This window comes from Maniola hyperantus, chromosome 21 (assembly GCF_902806685.2).
Source record: "Maniola hyperantus chromosome 21, iAphHyp1.2, whole genome shotgun sequence".
NCBI lineage: Eukaryota > Metazoa > Arthropoda > Insecta > Lepidoptera > Nymphalidae > Maniola > Maniola hyperantus.
The window spans coordinates 12,054,221-12,078,448 of NC_048556.1; the positions used below are offsets into that span (position 1 = coordinate 12,054,221).

The 24,228-nt window shown below is 37.7% G+C and overlaps 1 protein-coding gene and 1 long non-coding RNA gene across 5 annotated transcripts in view; both read right to left on the bottom strand.

The window, feature by feature from the left end:
* Window positions 1-1,510: 1,510 nt before the first annotated feature.
* LOC138403801 (uncharacterized) lies at window positions 1,511-7,232 on the bottom strand. Its single transcript, XR_011237962.1, has 2 exons — window positions 6,713-7,232; window positions 1,511-6,674 (listed from the first exon to the last, which is right to left on the bottom strand). It is a non-coding gene; the product is annotated as an uncharacterized lncRNA (long non-coding RNA).
* Window positions 7,233-13,608: 6,376 nt separating this feature from the next.
* bnl (branchless) overlaps window positions 13,609-24,228 on the bottom strand; it is a 258,684-nt gene continuing 248,064 nt past the window's right edge. For 3 of the 4 annotated variants that reach the window (XM_069505663.1, XM_069505662.1, XM_069505664.1), the window contains exon 5: window positions 13,609-15,916. In XM_069505663.1, the coding sequence (XP_069361764.1) occupies window positions 15,431-15,916 (486 nt within the window). In that variant the 3' untranslated portion in view covers window positions 13,609-15,430. The remainder of the gene's footprint in view (window positions 15,917-24,228) is intronic. The other variant, XM_069505665.1, reaches the window with a different exon arrangement.

The window sequence follows — 24,228 nt, forward strand, 5'->3', positions numbered from 1 at the left end:
TCTGTGCACAACTTTCTAAGTCCAAGGGTGAGCTGGGGGTTGATGAGTCTCTCAGGGAAACCAGACTTTTCTTGAAGTGAATTTTTGGTCGAAAACATATTTCCACCTTGCTCCGATTCAGTGTCAACGTAGGGTAAGGGTGCGTTTCCACTGAAGCGGAGTTGGGCGGAGCTCAGCTCAAACTACTGTACGGAAGGGCTGAAATTTGGCATGCAGATAGCTATGATGACTAGGCATCCGTTAAGAAAGTATTTTTGAAAATTCAAACCCTAAGGGGGTGAAATGGGGGTTTGAAATTTGTGATAGTCCACGCGGACGAAGTTGCGAGCATAAGCTAGTCGTGAATAAACCTGCATGCTTGAGAGTTCTCCATAATGTTCTCAACGGTGTGTGACCAACTCGCACTTGGCCATTTGATGGACTATGGCCAACCCCTTTTCAAACTGAGAGGAGACCCGTTCTCTGTAGTGAGCCGGAGATGAATTGATGATGATGATGATATCAATAATGTCATCGGTCTGCTAAACACCTCTCCACGTGTTTTTACAGGTTTTACTTATAGAGAGAGCCGGCGCGTGCCAGACCTTCGTTATTTTATAAAAGCTGAAAGTTTCACTGTGTATTGTCCCCAATACAGGGAGGAACGATCAGCGACTATGAAGTTAGAATCATGGTAGCTTTGGGAGATAACAGGTAATAAAGGTGTAAAAAAATCTTACTTCAAAGCATAGTCTAATTTTTTATATTTTCGTCGGAATAGTATTAGATCATGTCATGCATTGCCAGACATAAAATAGGATAAAAATAATATTTCAAGGTACCTATCTGTAAACATAATATATTAATGTGTATGTATTTTTAATGTATTTTAATGTAATTTGTATTATTGTATGCCGCAAGGTAGAATTAGGACGTACACTAATTAATTATCTTTAAGATCTGTAAACTAACCCAAATTCGCAATAAAGAAAATTGAATTGAATTGAATTGACAACCCCCTGCCAGACGCCAGTTTTTAAACTTTAAGGGCGGGGTCAAATTTAATGCTATTCATAAGATTTTTTACACCTTTATTACCTGTTATCTCCCAAAGCCACCAAGATCCAAACTTCATAGTCGCTTTTTTGTCATGTTTATTTTCTATACTATTATATAAAGAGGTAATGTCGTTAAGTTTGTTTGTAGGGGGTAATCTTTGGAACTACTGAACCGATTTTAAAAATTCTTTCACCAGTAGAAAGCTACATTATTCCTGAGTGACATAGGCTATACGGGATCTTTAAAAACCTAAATCTACGCGGGCGAAGCCGCGGGGATCAGCTGGTATCTAATATTTTGTGTGCAATAAAGTATTTCTATCTATCTATCTATCGTTCCTCCCTGTGTTGGGGGCAACTTGCAACGCAGAGGAACTTTCAGAGTTTATAGAATACCAAAGGTCTGGCACGCGCTGACTCATCCATTATCTCTATCCCTACTTATTTAAAAAATATTAAATGAAACAACACAATATATTTTAAGAATCATTTTATTTATCTTTCGGTATAAGAGGCTGTAAAAAGTTTATTGTCAAAAAGTTTCGCTCAATCTTTTGGTGAGACTATTAAATACGTCATAAGGTGGTTTCGACATACGTCAGATAAGTTCAATGACCTTTGTTTTTTTAAATTAACGGCAGTATTCCATTTTGTACATCAAACTGCTTTAGCAACGAATACATTATAGGCTAAGAACTGGTGGGAAATTTTGAGAAAGTACTCGATAGACAATTATATTTTGTAAGTTTCTTTATTGCCTTACTTGAAACATAGACCCAGGATTCATTTCATGACTATAGAGCCTATATATAACCTAACCTAACCCAAAATAACTTGTAATATTTAAGGGTAGGTATGCCCCATACCCTTAAATAGTAAAAAAGTCAGCCGTTCCAGTCAGAAATGTCAATATTACTTTACAAATTATATTATTTTTTGATAGTTTATACTTACAGCTTTTTTTTACGTTTTGGGGTTTTAAGGGTTGGTCCGATTGTAAAAGTATAAAGTATAAATACATAGAAAACATGACTTTTGGGCTAGTAGTTAGTTAGTACCCCTTTTCTGCATGATTCTGTAATAGGAATTCATCTGATTTATAAAAAAAGAAAGGACCTATAGCTGCTATCCTTAATCGGAGAATGCAGAGAAATTTTACAAAAAATATTATTCAGCTTTTATTAAGCACTTACTCAAAATTGGTCACCATCTCTAGGGCCACTATAATATTATTATTATTGTAAAAATGTAAAGGTATCGAAATTAATTAAGTAATACTGTTAGACCCCATGACGTTCCCGTTTGGGTATTTCCCGGGAAAAAGTGGGGTGTTAGGAGCCATATATTGGTGGGAACAGATTTTATGAGCATTCCACTAACACTCTCAGCATTTATATAATTATTTATTACATTCACATTATTTTACATTTTATTAATCTTATTTGGCTTAACTGAAGTGGTGGCTCAACCAAATATTGTGAAGGCTGTGTGATACCTAGTTTATCGAGTTCAGACAAATTAATTAAAAAAGTTTGAATAACTTAAGTTAATTTCTTACAACCCAGCGTTCTGCATAAAATAGTTTTGAATGACAATCCAAAGGATCTATTATTACCTTACATGATTAGTTAACACGCCACCTGATTAAAATCGTTATAAATGACAATTGTATCACAGTTTGAGCTGCGCATTTATACTTAGGTATAATTTGTTTTATTTGGTAATACATTTTTGTTTGGGTGGTTTTACTTGGCAGTTTTAAATAAGAGTTACGCTTTTGGTTGAGCTACCACTTGCGTAATTACATGACATTAAGTTGCTGCACTGCCTCATTAATAATTTATTTATTCGATTCATTAAAAGTATGACGATATGGATGAGTATTTTAGTTCTAAATGACTCCTGTGTAAAACCCCTCTGCCTTTTGTTCAAACAATAATTATTATTGACATTGTGCGAAAGAAAACGAACAACATTATTACTCTCTGAATCGGTATATCTATTACAAGTAGGTATTTTATGGCACATGCGTATAAATAACATAAAATTAACTCATATTTTTACAAAAACGAAGTAGGTACCATGATCTTCAAATTTACACATTTCTCGGAAAATAAAATTTATTTATGAACTATAAAATGGTCTGCAAAATCCTCTACTAATATGTATATTAAAAAAATATAAAATCGAGGAAATTATCTTTTAAACAATAGATTGAAAAAGATATTTGAAAAACATAATAGGTATAGTGCCTTACTTACAGGCTTTAGTAATTTGCTTAAAAATGCTATTAAAAATTATTGTATACCATTTTACATGCCTTAATTATTCGAGGAAATAGGTAATTTATTAATCGAGAAATATGTAATTGAATACGTGCGTATGCAACAATAATTCGTAAAACAATTAGGAATCGATTAACGTTACAGAATAGATGAGAAATTACACAATTCTTACAACGTCTATTACAAATATAAAACTATAAAACTAGGTACTGTAACTGGAGAGAATTTACAATACCGAAATACTGCTTCTACTTTCTAAAGATCGATTGATTTTTAATTTATCTACAAGTAATCTATAACAAACCGGAATAAGTTACGAGTGAAAATGACAAAATCGATACGTTAAAAGTTGTTATTTTGAGTAAATGCTTCGTTAAATCGTGTACAGATTTGTCCTTTCCATGACATTATACAATTACATACAACGTAACATAATATCATAAATTAATTTGATACATTCTCTCAAACACTCGTAGGTACAATCATAAAACTTGCCGCACATATTCACATCGTATGACTTACTGAAATCAGCGAACTATACATGTAATATTCGATTGTAAAATTGTAAATTATAGTAATTTTTTGCAATAAAATCGTAACCCTGTAAATTACTGGCAGTGTTTTAGTTACAGTTATCTTCAAATTAAATAAGAATCTGTATTCATTTAGAATTGTAATATTTTAATATTATAATGTGTTTTAATCTTTCTTTATTTCGCGAGTCTGTCTGAGTATAATCAATAAAAATAAAATAAATGAACTCAAGGAACTTTGTTCATTAAAAGTGGAATTATCGCAGATTTTCTAGTTGTGTGTTATATAGAAGACAGTATTCATTTTACATTTTCATATTAGATAATTGTATTTTCTTCTAAATAAAATAAAACGAGAATATTCAAACCAACTCTCCCATTTCTGATGATTCTCTAACCTGTCCCTAAACTACCTACCTAAATAATCTGTGTATTAAGAACGTTGGAACTTAGGACATGTATCTGTTATTGGTACAGAGTTCATCAATAAATCAAATGTATTTTCTTTCTTTCTTAAGTTCGCTGACTCAGTGTGATAGATAATAGAAACATTATACGCATCACGCACATATTAACAAGAATGCGAGGGAAATCACTAAGAATGTAATCGTCTATCTAAGCACAATATTTGCGTACACTCTACACTACGTAAACTCTGATCACTTGAAGACTGCCAACTTTCGTTAATGAAATTTATTCGTAACAAACGTATCGTTATATCAAACTAACGTTACGTTTGTAAATTAACTTCGTTAAAAATGCCACAATCAAAGTACATATTTTTTAATAAAAATATTTAATACTTTGCGACAGTCTTGACTGGTGGAAAGCAATGATGAGGCTTAGATTTTAGCACGCTTATGTAAACGGAATCGTTTCACTCTTGCCTTGAACATACTCAAATTTATATCTGACAGGAAATATCGAGCCCCACTAAAGCATAAACTGAGTATCAAAATCGTTGAGCAAAAAGTTTCGTGCAAATTGATTTGATGTTAACCAGCACAAAGATGTCAACGCTCATGGTTTCTCACTTTTCAGTGGTAAGACAGTAAAGGAAGAACCAGGCTGTGAAGTTACTAAGCACACTTTTCAAAGTAGCTGATAGAAGACCGATAAATGAGTGACATTCTAAATGATCGGAGTCTATATAGCCCATATTGAAACCGAATGGTTATAAATATAATACACATAAATTGGCTCACTAAAAATACAAGCGTATGACAACCTACATATCTACTTACATCGGACGAACTAAAGGGACAGAGATTAAAAAATCAACTAAAACGTTAACAAAATACGACTTTCTCTATGGAAAATAAAATAAATAATTTACAAATTAGATACACGTTTTTTATATAAACTATCTACTAATAGTCACTTCATCGTCGTTATACATTATCACTAGTTTAATTTTGAATAGTACGAAGCGAGTGGTTCTGAGATTGAAACTAAACCCATTATAACCCCACTTTAGGACCATGGCAATTCATTGGTACTGCAAAAGAGTCGACAATTTGGAAGAGCTACAATTATTTTAGTCGGATATCGAAGTTTCGAAATTATTTTTACAACAGTTCAATCAGGAATATGATATATAAAATACTAGTTACATTCTAAGAAGTTTAGGTTGTTTTCTTCGCAAGATCACTCGCTTCGTGCCCTCAGAATTATGAATACAGAAGCATGCCGCCCGCCGCACATAACCTATCATAGCCTACTCCGAAACCGACAGTACCTACATTACTCAGTCATATTTTTCAGTCAATTTCTTATGAAATTACACCAACACGTCCCACTAAGTACAAAATCTCACTATGCTCTTCACTCGTGGCAAGTCGAGGGTCTTTCATGTAAATTTTATCCACGACTCTTTTTTTCGTAATTTATGGATTTTAATAATAATAATTGAATAAAGAGTTTTTAATTCGATTTTAGGCGCCATTTTAAACTCGGTTTTATGTAATTGCTTATGGAAATCCCTATTAAATGTGCATAGCTAATATTTTCTTAAGAAGTTTTGTGTATATTTTCTCCGCTACTCTCTTTTTTGTTATTACCGAATTATTTCGTAATTAGACAAGGTAAATTATCAAGTCTACTATTAATTAAGCTTTTTTAAGTAAATGTGTATACTTAGTTACTATTTTGTTGAGAACTTTCGTGTAAATTTTCTCCGTAACTCTCCTTTTCGTGATTTACGAATTTTAGTAATTGGACAAGGTGATTTTTTTCATTTCGATCGTTTACTAAGCTTTTGGGAAACACTCAGCAAATTACGATTTTCTGTAACGATAAACTCGGAACGGTATCAAAGAGGCCGTATGCCGTATCGTATCCATTAACGGATCGCTTAGATTTAATTAAAGTAAATTTAGAAGTCAGTTAGGAAATGGATTCGGATGATGTACGAATAATAAACACGGTCTCGGCGTGGAGTAAGGATAGAAATAGATGCGGAAATGTTTGGGAAGAATTTATTATTTTAATAGATTGATAAGTTAGCCCCTAAACCCTTATAGTTGTAACTTGTAAGTGATGCAGTCTAAGGTTGAGATCTATAGAGCGTAGGTAGGTACTTGGATTTGCTCAGATTTTACTTAGAGACAAAATGTATCACATAATTATCTGTGTCATCTTAGCTCTAAGTCTGAGCAAAGTCAAAGTAGGTACGCTTGACTTTGCTCAGAAATAGAAAGATTTATAATCCAATAAAATTTACTTAGACTGAAACTAGACAAATGTATAACTTTGACTCGTTTTAACTCTTTAAGTCAAGTCAATACCTACGCTTTGTATCTATAATAATATATCTCAGCCTGAGATAAACATGGGCTAACCTGGTAGAGGTAAGTACCTGTAGTCTATTATATCTTCTGTGCTGTAGTTTAGTAGTAGCAGAGATTATTTAGTACGTGAATATGTAGTTTTTACGCGAAATGTTACTGAAACGCTACATAGCTTGCCGCAACGATTTTTTACTCTAGTTAACTAGCCACTTCCGAAGCCTCGACTGGCCACAGGTGGGAACCCCCCCTCCCCCCCTCTCTGTCTAACACAGTTCCACCTTCTTACCAAACGATAATCTCGACTCGTTTAAAGCGAATTCATTAGTTAATTAATTATTAAGTTATCGAATAACATCTTAGTCAATAATTTCATGATAATAAAGCCCATGTCTTACTAGGACACCATGACGGCGCCACCGGTGGCGTCACCGTAGTGTCTTGAGCTACCAAACGAGTTACACCAAAGCAGACACCAGGAGAGAACAGTCACTATTCATCAACAATATACACGTGCAAATGTGCGGGAGGGGCGTCCCTGGTAGCGCAACTGGTAGTCCAATAAGTGAGACGCCAAAAAGTTTATAATAAGGTAATGACACCAGTGTTGTACATCACCCCAATAATGGACAAAAAAAGAAAAAAGTTTATAAATTAAGGGTACGAATTTGATTTTAAATTCTGGCAACACTTAAACATAGACTTCGACAGCCCATCTGTCAAAAGGTGACGTATCATTTCCCTCGGCCATTTTGTTTCAAAATGGCGAATGGTTAGTTTCGTGTGCAGTGAGTTGTTCACAAATAATCCAGTTCTATTAAGGAAATCATTAAGGAAGTAAGTGAATACTTTTGTTTATAGACTCTAATAGAGGTGTGGTATAGAAATGAGACATTATTTTATGTGTAGTATGATAAATTGACCAAATAATCCACAGCAATAAGCCAGGACAGTTTTGATTTGTAATGCGAATTTGATGATGTACATTACTGGATTTTTTTTTCAAGCATTTACCAATCATGAACATTGTGTCACAACTACTTTTTTTTGTCTGTTCTAGAATTTGAGCTTTATTGTGCGATGCTCAATTTTCTCTTTCAAAGTAACTACTTTATTTTTATTTTGCTCTACAGAATCCAGTAATGGACATAAAATGTCCATAATTGGAAACTAAAGAATACCCAGTTATAGACATATTATGTTCATTACTGGAATTCTACAGTTCCCAGTGATGGACAGATCAATTTTATTTCAGTTATTTTTTAACCTCCGACGAAAGAAACGAGGGTTGTTATAAGTTTAACATATGTATCTGTGTAGCTGTCTAGAGCATCGTAGCTTATAAACGAATGAACCGATTCTGATGCGGTGTTTTCTGTTTGACAGCTGAAATTATCGAGATGGTAAATGATGATGAAAGGTGAATGATGATGTATGATGGTGGACGGTTGGATGTTATGTTTAATAAAAATCTGTTCAGCCCTTTGAGGATTATTAGCTCTTTTCCTAGTTGATTAAGTTTTTTTTTTATATCATTGAATGATGAGACGAGCAAGACGTTCACCTGATGTTAAGTGATACGCCTGCCCATGTCAGATGCAGTGCGTCCCATAATTTTGCATTGCAGTATCATACGACACACTGCACTGCACTCATCACCCTGAGACAACAGTTCTTAGGTCTCATTTTGAACAGTAATCACGTCGGCGTACAGCGCCCTTCAAACCGAAACACAGTAATACTGCTTCACGGTAGAATAACGGACACCGCGGTGGTACCTACCCGGACGAACTCCGCAAGAAGAGTCCTACCACCAGTAAAGTAATCTCAGCTATTTTCATCTGCAGCATCATTTGAAGTTTCGAAACACCCAACTCCTCAACAACTTACTCTTGTGTTGTCGTTGGTATTAGAATAGTCCCGATGATTAGATTATTATAGATATATGATGATCAGGGCTTGATGATGGAGCAGGAAAGAGAAATTAGGATGGGTTGGGGGTATGGCGTCTGGGTTATATTTAAACCTTTTAATTTTGTATTTTATCTTTATAGAATGGCACCAAAGAAAAATTACACCCCCGAGCAAATGGGGAACGCCATAGAAGCGGTTAGGAAGGGGGAAAAAATTGCTAAAGCTGCTGAAAGATTTGGGGTGCCAAGAGTAACATTACACAATAAAATAACAGGAAAAAGTCCGCTTGAGTGTTCCATGGGTCCAGCCACGTATTTATCTAAAGATGAAGAACGTGTATTAGAATTGTGGGTTGAACTAATGAGTGAAAAGCATATTCCGATAACCAAAGATGAGCTGCTTGACAGCGTTCAAAGAATAATTTCGGAAAAACACCAAGTAACACCTTTTGTCAACAATCGCCCAGGAAAGAAGTGGTATAGTCTGTTTTTAAAGCGACACCCTATAATTTCTGAAAGAACTTCTCAAAATTTAACTACAGCGAGAGACAATGTAACAGAACAAGACATAGAAAGATGGTTTAAAGAAATCGATGATTATTTACAGGAAAAAGATTTAAAGTCGGTGCTTGAAGAGCCTGATAGAATATTTAATACAGATGAGAGTGCATTTTACTTGTCGCCTAAACCAGGAAAAGTACTTGCTAGACGAGGTGATAAACATGTATACAGCTCTTCAGGGGACGAAAAAGATAATCTCACAGTTTTAATTACTGCGAATGCTGCAGGGACTTTGGCTCCTCCCATGGTTGTTTATAATTACGAGAGAATCCCAGCAGCTGTATCGAGTAAATGTCCAGATAATTTTGGGATTGGCAGGTCTCAAACCGGATGGATGTGCGGGGCCACATTTTATGAGTTCATTACCAACATATTTCACCCATGGCTTATAGAACAAAACATAAAAAAACCCATTTTATTTTTCCTAGATGGACACAGGTCTCATTTAACGCTGCATCTTTCTGATTTTTGTGCTGAAAATGGGATCGAACTAATATCACTCTATCCAAATAGCACACATCTCCTCCAACCTATGGATCTCGCAGTATTTAGACCTCTAAAACTGTTGTGGAAAAAAGCTGTAACGAAGTGGAAAATTAATAACTCTGGCGAAAATTTAAGAAAAGAAGATTTTGCTCCACTTCTCCAAGAAGCTTTACAGAATATTACAAAAGACAGCATAAAAAATGGCTTTCGCGCTGGTGGCCTATATCCTTTTGGCCCAAGCTATGTTGACATGTCAAAGATTAAATCTGGACCACGAAAAATACAGAATCAAGAGCTGCAGCTACAGTTCTTAAATAATCTTGAAAAAGAAATAAAAAATAAATTGTCAGCTGAAAAATTACAGTATTTTAGAGAACTATTTTACAAGCCCCGAAACGAGTTAAACGATTTGTTGCACATCGAAGATACTTCACTTTACCATATTTGGGCTTGCACAAAACAATCGATTGAATTTTCTGCTCATATTCAAGACAACGATCAGCTAAATACTCACAGTACATCTGACAGAAATACTGACCAAATTGAAGCAACACTCGTAGAAGAGCAGCGTCCTAGCACATCCAAAATTTCAACTAGTTCTTCTAGCATACCTGTAAGAGAGCCAACCCGTCTTGAGGCAACAATCGTTGAACAACCGCAGCACAACACATCCAAAGACGAAACTAGCTTTTCTAGTATTCCTGAAAGTTTGCCTGAAAGAGAGTCGGACCGTCTTGAGGCAACATTCGTAGAAGAGCAGCGTCCTAGCACATCCAAAATTTCAACTAGTTCTTCTAGCATACCTGTAAGAGAGCCAACCCGTCTTGAGGAAACAATCGTTGAACAACCGCATCACAACACATCCAAAGACGAAACTAGATTTTCTAGTATTCCTGAAAGTTTGCCTGAAAGAGAGTCGGACCGTCTTGAGGCAACAATCGTAGAAAACCAGCGTCACAGCATAACCAAAGATTCAAGTCGTTTTTCTAGCACACCTGTAAGAGAGACTGACTATCTTGAGGCAATAATCGTTGAACAACCGCATCACAACACATCCAAAGACGAAACTAGCTTTCCTAGTATACCCGAAAATTTGCCTGAAAGAGAGTCGGACCGTCTTGAGGCAAGACTCGTAGAAGAGCAGCGTCCTAGCACATCCAAAATTTCAACTAGTTCTTCTAGCATACCTGTAAGAGAGCCAACCAGTATTGAGGCAACAATCGTTGAACAACCGCATCACAACACATCCAAAGACGAAACTAGCTTTCCTAGTATACCCGAAAATTTGCCTGAAAGAGAGTCGGACCGTCTTGAGGCAAGACTCGTAGAAGAGCAGCGTCCTAGCACATCCAAAATTTCAACTAGTTCTTCTAGCATACCTGTAAGAGAGCCAACCCGTATTGAGGCAACAATCGTTGAACAACCGCATCACAACACATCCAAAGACGAAACTAGCTTTCCTAGCATACCTGTAAGTGTACCTAAAAAAGGGTCTAACCGTCTTGAGGCAGTGCTCGTAGAAAAGCAGCGTCTTAGCACATTCAAAGATTCTTCTAGTTTCTCTAGCATGCTTGTAAGAGAGCCAACCCGTCTTGAGCAACCGTTGTCTGATCTTCATAAGACACCCGTGAAGATTGCAGATTATACAAAAACCTATAAATCTCCCATGAAAATTAAAGGATGTATAGTGCCTTCTCCTTTTAAAAGGAATTTGTATTGGCCGGATGATGACGACATGAATAAAGGAAAAAAACGAAGACTTAAGGAGAAACTGCCATACACAGTAACTAGTCAAGCGTGGAGAGAATATCACAAGAAAAAGGAAGCTGAAAAACAACGCATTATAGAAGAAAAGGAAAGAAAAGCTAAAGAGAGGGCAGAGAAAAAATTGTTAAAAGAGAAATTGTTCCAAGAAAAGAGAAGAAATAAAATTATAAGAACAAAAATAGATGACACCTCTTCGGATGACACAGAAACTGAAGTACAATATTGTGAAACTGATAACAGCCCTTATGAATTGGAGCAAGAAGAAGAGAAGTCGCCTGTTGCAACACACAAGAATATTAAGTCAAAAAAATCAAGAAAAAGACTGAAAACAAAATTTCAGAACTTGGAAGGTTCTGACTTGGAATCTGAAGATGAACCGCTTAGCAAGCTTTCGAAATCGCAAAGATTGTCCAAAGGAACTTATGTTGTAGTGACATACGAAGGCGAATATTTTCCAGGTATTATTGAGAATATATCAAACAAGTCTTTCGAAATAAGTACAATGACGTTTTCAACCGGGAATACATTCAAATGGCCTGAGAAGCTCGATAAGATATGGTATCAGGAAAATGATATAGTACAAGTTATAGATCCACCGGTGCTCACTAATAAAAGAGGATTTTATACTATAAAAGAGATGGCTAAGTACCTACCTTTCACAGTTTAAAATTTGGTGCCACTTAGGCACTCTATTATATTAAGTACTTACTTTTTTCTTTAACGACTGAAGTTAACGTTTTTTTATTAGATACTATATACTTGATAGGTACTTAGAGCTTTCATAGATGAACGACAGCATGCCTGCGATAGCTCGCGACAGTTGTCGCCGACCGTTCGCGACAATGGCCGGAAACTCTCGGTGACTGCCGCCGACCGTCACCGACGGCCGCCGACAGTTTCCGGCCACTGTCGCGAACGGTCGGCGACAACTGTCACGAGCTGTCGCAGGCATACTGTCCCTCGTCAGTAAGAGCCCGAGTTATATAAAATTTTTCTTTAAATAGGCGATATTTAGAACATAGATGTTGATCTCGGTGAAATTTTTGATCTCCTTACAAATTAGTAATAGATACTTAAGTAAAATAATGTCATCAAAGTTCTTATGATTATCTGTAATAAGTAAACACCTACAAGGTATTAGCATAGGTCGTAATTTTTGATACAGTGTATTTCTTATTTTGTTAACCAGTTATTTCTTAAAGTGATAAAAGGTTCGTTTTAAATGAATACTTTTCAGACTGATTGGTTTTTAGTTAATAAATATGAAAGAATATTTGATAGGTACTTAGAGACCTCATAGACGAGAGACAGTATGCCTACGACAGCTTGTGACAGTTGTCGCCGACCGTTCGCGACAGTGGCCGGAGACTGTCGGCGGCGGTCGGTGACGGTCCGCGACGGTCGGCGGCAGTTGCCGAGTTTCCGGCCATTTTCGCGAACGATCGGCGACAACTGTCGCGAGCTGTCGCAGGCATACTGTCACTCGACTGAAGTTGACTGTAAGAGCCCTTTAGAGTAATATAAAGTTTTTCTTAAATAGGCGATATTTAGAACATAGATGTTGATCTACGTGAAATTTTTGATCTCCTTACAAATTAGTAATAGATACTTAAGTTAAATAATGTTATCAAAGTTCTTATGATTATCTGTAATAAGTAAACACCTACAAGGTACCTATCAGCATAGGTTGTAATTTTTGATACAGTGTATTTCTTATTTTGTTAACCAGCTATTTTTTAAAACAAGTAATAAGAGGTTCGTTTTAAATGAATACTTTTCTGACTAATTAGTTTTTAGTTAATAAATATGAAAGAATCATACTCATAACTCAGTTCTTCATTTTTACCATTGCATCCTCCACCATGCTGGCTTCATAAATATAAAAACAAGTTGGTACCTATCTGTCCGTCCATTGTCCATTAATTGGATGTCCATAACTGGATTTTGTTAATTAATGGGCGTCCATTACTAGATCTTGTTCATTATTGGGTGTCCATTACCAGATTTTTACTGTACATCATTGGTTGAATGAATATTTTAAATACAGTTTGAATATTTTAATTATTTTATTTGACCTAGTTATCTTAGCCTAGTTATTATAATTAAATGACATAAAGGAAAACCCAACCTTCATGCTACATTTAGTTCTAACTGTATATGTTTCTTATCTAAGGAGATATATTGAAATATATATTTTTTTGTCCTTAAACCGTCCATAATTGGTGTCGTTACCTTATATTAATATCAATGGTTGCGCTACCAGTGGGAGATCCCAGTCGCCACCACCAAATTGGTTGCGCAACTAAGTGGACACCAGCCGGGAGATTCGCTAACTCATTGACTCTCATTTGGCTTATTTTAATCCATTAAAGGTTTTCTACGAAATATTACTCTTATATAACGGTCAGTGAAGCAGCAATGTAGAACCAACCAATGTCAAATGAGTTTGATGGCTTTGATATACATAGCCACCGCGTGATCACTGAATTACCGAATCACCCCCCAGCTGGTGAGGTCCTATCGTCCATGGGGCTGTACCTATACATTTTATTGGCAGCGTGACTGGTTGCGCCGCCACTCGCGGCCGCCGTCCTAGTGAGACAGTGCCCTAAGACAATTGGAATCTTGCCGATAAACCTACGTTTTTAAAGCGAACTAGGAATACAAATTGAGATAGATAATTTCAGCTTTGGTAGTATAATATCATTTCGTTATCGAAGAACGTATCGAATTCGATTCGACAGCGTCCATGTTTGCTCGATTGAGTATTTTGATACATCACAGTGTGCTTAGTATGAGCTTTTACATCACATCAACGTTGATAGAGTTCGAGCGTCGAAACACTTCAGCGTTAAAGTAAAATGGACATTAGGTAGGTACAGTTCACGACATCCCTTTCTTCTTCTCTCTCGCGGGCTGGTTTCCGCACTTAAACGTTTCCGTCTGTTGGGCGTGCAGGTAGACCTATAGGAGCCCTATTTTTCTTTGACTTTACGCGACAATAGCCTAATATTAGACATATCGTCGTTTCAGGATCAAACCGAGACTTTCCTCACTCTAGTTCATTCTGCATTCTGGCCTTGTTTTAAAGCTCAAGTTCCTCCATATATTATATTATGGATACTGATGATATCATCAGTTAGCTTTCCAAGCGGAAAAGCGTTACAAAATTAAAATCTGAACCGGATCGAAATCTATTTTACTCTGATGTTATTGTTTTTCCATCTCGAATTCTATGAACGTTAGGTGGGATGTAGAATCTCATACTAAGCACACAGCTCCTGCAAATTACTTGTACTGTGTAAACATAAATTAATTTCTTCATTTCAATTTTGACTTATTGCGAGTGTTTACACAGTGCAAGTAACTTGCCAGAGCTGACTGCACGTTTTTTTGACACTTCGCTTGTAGCCGAGCGTTGCGCTAATGGTACGGCTCCACTATCGGGATTCGGCAACTGATTCGAGTTCGGGATTTTTACGATAGTTCCGCATTCGGCAAATCGACAGGCCACGTTATTCGGGATACGGCGAATGTTTATTGTTTTTAACCGACTTCAAAAAAAAGGAGATTCTCAATTCGGCTGTAGGTATATGTTTTTTTTATTTTTGTTTTTTGTATGTTTGTTATGCGATTACTCCGTCAATTATGAACTGATTTTGATGGTTCTTTTTAGTGTTTGGCGAATATAAATAAGTTTGGCAAATCAGTTGAACGCCAGACGCGACATACTGTGGCGGCGAATAGTAGTTGTTTTTCCGGGATATATCTATTACACCAAAAGGATTATTAGACATATCCCGGAAAAACGAAGAGTTCCCGCGGGATTTTTAAAAACCATTCGGGTCGATACGATTGCTACTACACGATGGCAACACATAGGTAGGTACACATAATTCACGATATCACGAATCATTTAGCGGAATCCCGATAGTGGAGCCGAGCTATAAGAGAGCGCCGCGTGCGGGCGTGTCGGGCGGCGTCGAAGGGAATGCTAGAGAGTCGGTGGAAGGGTGGAACCGTGCTAGTGTGCGAGCGCCACGGCAGCCAAGGCGAGCAGATTCAGGCGCGCCCGTCCGGCGCAACCGACCGAAAAAACTCCGCGTCCGTCGTCGTGGACATCGTGGACATCGTGGACTCGTCCCACGATTCCGTCGTGGACGTCGTGCCGTCGTGTTTTCTCCTCGCTTTAGGATGTCGCTGCTTCTTCTTCGAGTCGTTCGCTTTCTTGTGCTTCCGTTTCCTCAGGTTCTGTTTGTTGACGCGGCGCTGGCAGCTCCTGTGGAAGGGCGACGGCCGCTTCAGCTTGCCGCGATGGCGCCGCGGCGGGCACTGCGCGCCGCGCACGCCGTCCCAGCGCGACGTCATGGTCAGCGCGTACGACGACAGGTTGCCCAGCGGCCGGCTCACGGGGATCTGCGTGCGGCGCGCGCGCCCCCTGTTGTCCAGCGCCAGGAACGTCTTCTTGCCGCCGCGGATGCGCGAGTACGTGTTGTAGTTGTTCTCCTCTATGTGCTCCTCGAACACGCAGTCGTCCGAGATATCCTTCTGGAACAAACAAAGAAGGATATTCAGTTTCGACCAGATGCACAAAGAAAGGTTGTAGAAAGAAAGAAAAATCAGTCAAGTGCGAGTCGGACTCGCACAAGAAGAGTTCCGTACTACCTTACAAGAAATAACACTTTCTCATTGTTTTAAATTTTCATAGCGGCCATTTTGAAAACTTTATTATTTATTGTTATAGCGGCAATAGAAATACACATTTTATGAAAATTTCAACTCTCTACCTATTACAGTTCACGAGATACATCCCGCTGACAGACAAACGGACGGACGGGCGGACAGCGGAAGCTTAATAATAGGGACTTCACTGTCTAATAACTAGAGTTTTTGCAAATAGATAGGATCGCTTTATGACGTGGACCGCAGAAATAATTTTCAGAAATGAAATCAAACAATTGCTTAGACCCTATAACAATGGTTCTTCAAACATGCACCTGCTTCGAGACTCGCAGTCGCTGTAGGTACAGTACCTGCTGTTATCCGAGATATGCATTCATAAATCGCCAGATAATTCCCAATGGCCACGATCCTGCAGGCGTGACCGGCGAACAAACAGGCAGACAGCCAAATAGACAGCATTTGCATATTCGGATTCCCTTCGCACTGCGATTAATAGCGAGAGGTGCATCTAAACCGGTCGAGCTAAAATGCATTCTATGCAACTGGCTTAAGGCTTATTGTTTATTGTAAATTGGATTTTATATTGATTGTAATTTTATAGGATACAGGATACTAGATAAAGCTCGCGATTTCTTTCGCGTAAGTTTCGGTTTTTCAAAAATCCAGTGGGAACTCTTTGATTTCCCGGGATAAAAAGGTTGATGTCCGTCTCCGGGATGCAAGCTATCTCTGTACCTGCCAAACGTCACACGGATGGGCGTGAAAAGTAACATACTGACAAAGAGAAATACTTTTGCATTTATAATATTAGTAGATTGATGAAGGGGTGATAGCCTAATGGTTAACATGCCAGCCTCCTAGTTGGGGAATTGGGTTCTATCCCGATTGACGACCTCCTGTGGTAGGCGCTGTGGTCTTATTAGTGGGAGGTCCCAGGTTCGACCCTACCGGCAAAGCCGTGCCGTCAAGTGATTTAACGTTCCGGTACAATGCAGCTGTGTAGAAACTAAAGAGGCATGGATTTATTAAAAACTGCCATACCCTTTCCAGGTTAGCCCGCTTCCGTCTTAGACTGCATCGTCACTTACCACCAGGTGAGATTGCAGTCAAGGGCTAACTTGTATCTGAATAAAAAAAACCCTGCTAACTTTTCAAAGCTATGTGTATTTTAAGCTGTCACCTAAATATTACTTGCTTTAACGTTGAAGCAAAACATCGTGAGAAAACCTGCATGCCTGAGAGTTCTCCATAGTATTCTCAAAGGTGTGTGAAGTCTGCCAATTCGCACTTGGCCAGCGTGGTAGGACTATGCTGACAGAAGATCCGTGCCCTAGTGAGCCGGCGATGTGTTGATCATGATTATGATGACGCAGTGGTGATGACGTGCGTTTATGAAGTCCGAGTCGTAATATCTCGCAAGACGACTGTGGACGCCTATCAATCGCGGTTCTTAGCCATAGCTTACGGACGCGTCCCATGGTTTGTTTCACGCTTTAACCTTGTGTTTTGTTGATTTATTTATTTTATATAGTTGTAATACCTAGCTGTAAAATATTAACTATTCAAATTATGTTTGGGAAGGCACTGGCCCCTAAGACACGGGATTTCCTAGTTTAGGGGTCAGGATTCCAGAGAGTTGATTACTGTACTGAGTTGTTTTAAATAAATAAATATAAATATAAATATAAAATATAAATATGAAGACGGCGTCAACGAACGCGAAAATGTCGTCTTGTGCAAATGCACATTAGATGCGCATAAAGTGTAATATTTTAGTACCGTAGACATCCGCGGTAATAGCCATGGGTGGTCCCATGGCGCCCGTGCTTGCCTCCGCATCCCGGCAGCTCATTGTTGGAGAAAGGAAACCTCAACACAATTTACGGCGAACTCAGATAATAGCTAAAAGCCTGTACCGGCTGTAAAATGCAAAATATCGCAACTTTCCACTTATCTAGCGGACGTTTAAGGCGGCAATAAATCCTTTGGGGTTTTGTTATTGGAGGACAATGGTTATTATACAAGCGAGTGAAAATTAATTTTTCTTCGGTAGCTATTGAGTATTTTGTTAAATTGGATATTAAATGTTATTGTAATTTAGAGCCTCAATAGCTCAACCGGTATAGGAGTGGACTGAAAACCGAGAGGTCGACGGTTCAAACCCCGCCCGTTGCACTATTGTCGTACCTACTCCTAGCACAAGCCTGACGCTTAATTGGAGAGGAAAAGGGGAATATTAGTCATTTAACATGACTAATATTCTTTAAAAAAAAAAAAAATGTTACCTAATAAATCACACTAAAAACATAACCATCCCTTGCAAGAATTAAGGTTTGCTAACCTCAGTCGGTATATCACGACTTCCGGTACAGCGAATTACCAGCCGGTAACTCCGAGGCGCAACATTAGACACAATATAATGCGCGAGGCCGGCGGCGGCGCGCGACAATTTAGGAGGCATTATGCCTCGCGGCTATTCACTTATACATATTTATGAACAAAATAGCCAATTTGTTTACTGGGACTCCGTTGTTGACGTAGACTAGGGGGAAAAATGGATGGAACCCGCGCAAATAATATAAAGTGAGCCCAACCGCCAGTGCCTAAACAGGGTGTCACATTAAACGACAAAAAAACTGCAAGCTCCTAAGTAAAAAATTGACAGTGCTATTCCTTGCTTGTACCGTGTAGATTAGTCCTTATATTACGAAAGAGGAGTTATGTTCTAGATGTCATGTCATGTAATTATATGTAGGGGTGGGGTGGGTCCATCGTCTATGATGTATGTTTTCTACTTTCGAATGTCAGATGACAGAAACAGAGACATCCTTGTAGCTATTCAACTACTAAGCAACGGTTATTGATGAGGCCGCGGCCATTAGTGCTAAAAAGGCCATAAATATATTAGATTTATAATAGATTTGCTCTAGATCTAGCGCGATTCTGTTTATTAAAAGAACTCAAAAATATAGTTCATCGACTTCTTGTTTCTAAAATTTAAATGATTTACAGGACATATTTTTAATAGATTTTACAGTGCCCATTAACTGTCTATCTTTCTCGTCCTTTCGTGTTTCCAATACTTATTTAACCAAGAAATCAACAACCCACTATCTTGGATACAATGATAACAAATCTCTCTGATTGACACTCCTTTCGTATCGGCAAACGCAGATTCAGTGAAAGTACCATAAACGCAAGTGTCAGAAAAACAAGGTTTACTCTGAACCGATGTGACCATTTACAAGTTTTTAGACGCGGCAATACGGTGACGGTCAGTAAACGCCTGTTTACTGTCTATCTTCTTTCACATAGTCAGAGGCTATAGCGTGGCTCGTATAAGGGTGCAAGCAATTGGTTTGAGATGTAGGAAATCGTCGGGCGTTCCTCAGGATGATGTGTTAGTGACGTGCGCCAGCTACTCGCGCGAGCTGACTGGCTGACAGTTTTATCTCTGCGAACACGGTGTTTAGAATGGTATAATGGGGCGTCTGGGGCCAATTTGCACTAATAGTTTACTGGCACGCTTTCTCATCTCGTTACAGGGCTGGTCGGCAAATTGTTACGCACTCCAAAACGATCAGTTCCCTAGTTAGCGATCGGATGGACTGGTTGTTCTGACTTCTGAATATAGATCACTGTATAAGTCCCGCAAATTGCTATTGCGCTGGAACCATGACTCATGGACTCATTAACATCGAAATGACGTCATTTGACGTATATTTAAGTAAAAATATACCATCAGCTCAAAACTTCAGTCTAGTGCTGACGTCACTAAAAAGGCGGCCACGCGCATTAGCAACTTGCGGGACTTATAGCTAAAACTTGCAACGTGGTTTGAATTTATGATTAAGATGATACATTGTGTAGATAGATGTTGCAATATTTAGGAGCTAACTAACACAAGTTTAAAAATCTATTAAAAGTATGCTCCTGAAAATGTAGAAAGATAACCTTGTCGCACTGTACGCCCGCTATCTTTTTAAGCATTAATTCTTTTTTTTGTAGCTAACAGTTACTTGATCACTTTATCAGTTCGACTAGTTTGGAGCATCAGCGTTAACGAGACACCTACAAAAAGGGTTTAATAGCCTGAATCCTTACAGACACACCTACTGCTCAAAATATCCTACCAAACCCTTATCTTACACATCCTTATCAGTCACAATAATAGCCAAGACACTGCTTAAGAAAATTAGATCATAAACCCTTAAAGCAACTCCCCTCTAGAAAGAGAAGAACGGAACATTGCCTTCTTCAAAGCATAAGACCACTGGGCCGAAAAATAAATGCAAGCCTGAGTCTGCTTGGATGTTGTTATGTCGTCCTATATACTGTATTACGTTGAAGTTAAATTCAATTACTTTGAGAGAGTATGTGGTGAATTCTGATATTTTGCTAGCAGTTACTAACTCGTAGGAACACTGAGTTGTAAAGCCGCGGATAGTTAACAACCTAACGGCAAAGTCTAATGGTTTAAAAAACTATTTAAAAACCCTTCAGCCCGCTTGTATCACTTATCACCTGCTGAGATCGTATTCAAGGGCTAGCTTGTCATCAAATTAAAAAACACTGTATGATTATTGCACTGTCAATGCATCACAGCGATTGAAATAAATATAATATGGAACGGAAAAATCGTGTTCTATGAAGCTGTCAGAAATAGGAAAGTACTGTATGTCAAGTTGTGAGTAAAAATGAGTTTTAGTCAGCAAAATTTTTTGTTCGGTATTGGAACAACTCTAGTGTGTTGCATATAGGTCGTTGATCACATTTACATACAACTTCACTTTTCTATGAGACGATGTCTGCTTCTGGACGTGATGCTTGTCTCAAACAGTGATCTAGAAGATATCTAGAGATTGATTCCCAAGATATCGACTATCGATAAAATGATCTAATTAATACGACCTCATTTCTTCTCAAACATCTAATGAGTGCGGAGTTTTGTCCATTTATTAGAGAGTTAATTATCGAGTAGGTTTATACGATGGCGATAAATAACGCGACAGGCGGTTTATTCTGTAATTTGTTTTAATCGGTCGCGAACACGCAATTAATATATTTATTTGGTTTTATTTCTTTGTTAATTTATATAAGCTATCGAAAGTTTATACGATGAGAAAATTAGTAAACTGTCAACTTTTATGGCGAGACCATTCAAGATCTAAACTGGTTTTTTTTTTTCATTTCACTAGTACCTGCCTAGGCTGGACCACGCTAACTCGATGTCTTGTACTGTATGCCATCATTAGTATGGATATCTGTCTATCTGTTTGTCTGGCCCTTATTTTTTTATAGCTCAATCGCTGAACTGGTCTTGACGAAATTTGGCACCCAGATATTTGACCCCTGGAGACGAGTATCGGATACATTCGAGTGTTTTTGTTGCGGGAAAACAGATTCTATGAAAATTTGTAGATTCTATGTTGAGCATACAATACAATGCTACTGAACATACAATATAATTATGTTTTGTCATCATGAAATGAAATCATGAGTTTGTTTAATTTTTTTTAATACACCTACGTATTCTATTTTAATAGTTGAATTGTAATTTGTATGTTTGTCACCATGAAATGAAAACATGAACAAACAAACATGTTTAGGTACCTGTATGTTTTTTTTTTTTAAATTTACATCTATTCTATTTTAATTAGTTGTGTTCACTCATTGCAATTCATTCTTTCACATAAAGTTATGTGACTTTATGAAGTAGTTTGAAACTTCTAGTCTGTTTTGTAATAACTACCGCCGGTTTTAGTTGTGAAGAATATTATTACGATAAGGGAGCTTACCGTAATTGAATAGCTTCTGAACCGAATCGTTAATGAATATTCGATAGCAACTCGAACGTTTGTTAAGCTCAAATGAGTAATCCAAAGCTACCTATGAAGAAAGTAATATCTCTATTAAGGACTTATCTTAATTCCACGTGATAGGGACGCGGATTCCACTGCCTCATAAATTATGAATGTGTTGATTTTCCTCTGGGCATGCGATAAATGTCAGCGTATGAAATGTAAATCCCGACTGGTCCCGCAAGATACGAGCTGTTTCTGTAGTGGTGAGACGTTCTAGGTTAAATGTTATTGTACTGAGTATCGTGTACACTGTGATTTTATACTAACTGTGAAAAATGTCTGTGACAAAATTATACTTACTAACTTAGAATTTTGTCAAAGGAATTTGCAAAAATCTCTAAACGTAAAGATTGTGAGCGGAAATTTTTGTTAGATACATATTGGATCTGTTTCTATGTCTCTCATATTTATCTTATTTGTTGTCTATCGCAAGAGGGAGCAAATGGTACTTAATAAAAAAAATAAAAAAAATACTGCCCTGCCAAAAATCGAACTTGCATTACAGTCAATGATAGGTAACTTTTTAGCGCTAGAAAATACTTACCTTAGTCCCATAAAAAGGAATGTCATGTAGGTACACGATTCACGAGTAACCTTAAGTATTTTTTATAGATACTTAGTATTTATACCTGTGACGGTAGATCAGGCACATCTCTATCTATGTAACAAGTATATTCTAATTCCAAATGCAAATGTCCTACCGATTCCCATCATGTTTACATTTATTTTCCAAACGATAAATCGCTTCAACCCCCGGGTCAAGCGATACTTGAAGCATCGATAGATGGACTATCGATAAGTAAAGGACAATAGGGCAGCACTAGTGCAGAGGTTATCTGCCGATCTGTTGAAACAATCGATGGACGTCCCGTTTGACGGCCTGGCCTGGACTCGTAAAGGACTCAGGGTTTAATTTGAAGTACATTTTGGAGTACAAGTCCAATCTTGTCAACTGTCAATAATAAAGTGATCGTAAATGTTTATTTAGGGACTGCTGTTGTGTAAGGAAGCGGTGATAGCTTAGTGGTTAGGACGTCCGCCTTCTAATAGGAGGTCGGGGGTTCAATCCCGGGCACGCACCTAACGGAAATATGTGCGTTTTAAGCAGTCAAATATCACTTGGTTTATCAGTGAAGGAAAATATCGCGATGAAACCTAAATGTCTGTCAGTTCTCCATAAAGTTCTCAAACTTTGAAGTTTGCCAATTCGCACTTGGCCAGCGTGGTTGTCTATGGCCCAAACTATTCTCGATGGGTTAAACATGATGTTTATATGTAAGCATGAGTCCCAGGTTAGATTATTTATCGGTTAAAAATTAATTTGGGAATCCGTTTATTTTTCGGGATAAAAAGTAGCCTATGTTAGGCTACTTTTTATCCTGAAAAATAAAAGAAATTTTACGGGATTTTAAAACCCTAAATCAACGCGAACGAAGTCGCGGGCATCAGCTAGTAACAAATGATGAATTGACGAATGATACAATAGTGATTCAGACTGACATGTGTAAGATCTTTCAAGCAAACAAACAAACAAAAATCCAAGATTCTTTGACTGAAAGCGATGCGGTAACGGCGCGGTGTAACACAAGAATGCCGAATATCGTCGAATGGCGCCGAAATCAGAGCACCCTAATTTAAAGAGTCGATTCTGGAGATTTCCCCGAAGCGGTGCGGACAAAGATGGATGGTCTGAGGGACCTCTTCCAAGTATTTTGATGGATTCGCATTTGGGAATATTTACGAACGTCGAACTGTCGTCTGCGAATCTAGTGTTAATTTATTCGGACCCTCTGGTCTCTGATAGACTACTGAACACAGCGTGTTTGGTTACTAGACCAAAGCTTTAAAAGCCAATTTATTTATTTATCTTGTACCTACCCAGAAAGGCAAACATAAACATTGAAAGGACCTGCACAAAGACAACTTACTATAACAATGTAAGAACAAAAATTTAGAAGCCGTGATGGTTAATAATATTCGGGAGGTCGGAGGTTCGATTCCAGGAATAAACGAAGAAAATATAGAAAATTACGAGGAAACTTGCATGCCTGCCTTTAAAGACCTTAGGGTTAAAATATAACTTACTTAAAAATTTGGATTGAATTGAATTATTATACCTACTTTAAATTTGGAATTTCGTTTTAGTTTTTTTACGTAATTAATTATCATCTTACAAATTCAACAACCGACCCATCAAAAGTGTGTAATGGCAGCCAATTTGAATTAATGATTTGATATTGACTTTATTATGAGTAGACAGTTGACAACATAATAATTTGAATATTAATATAGAACAGTTTTATCATTAAAATT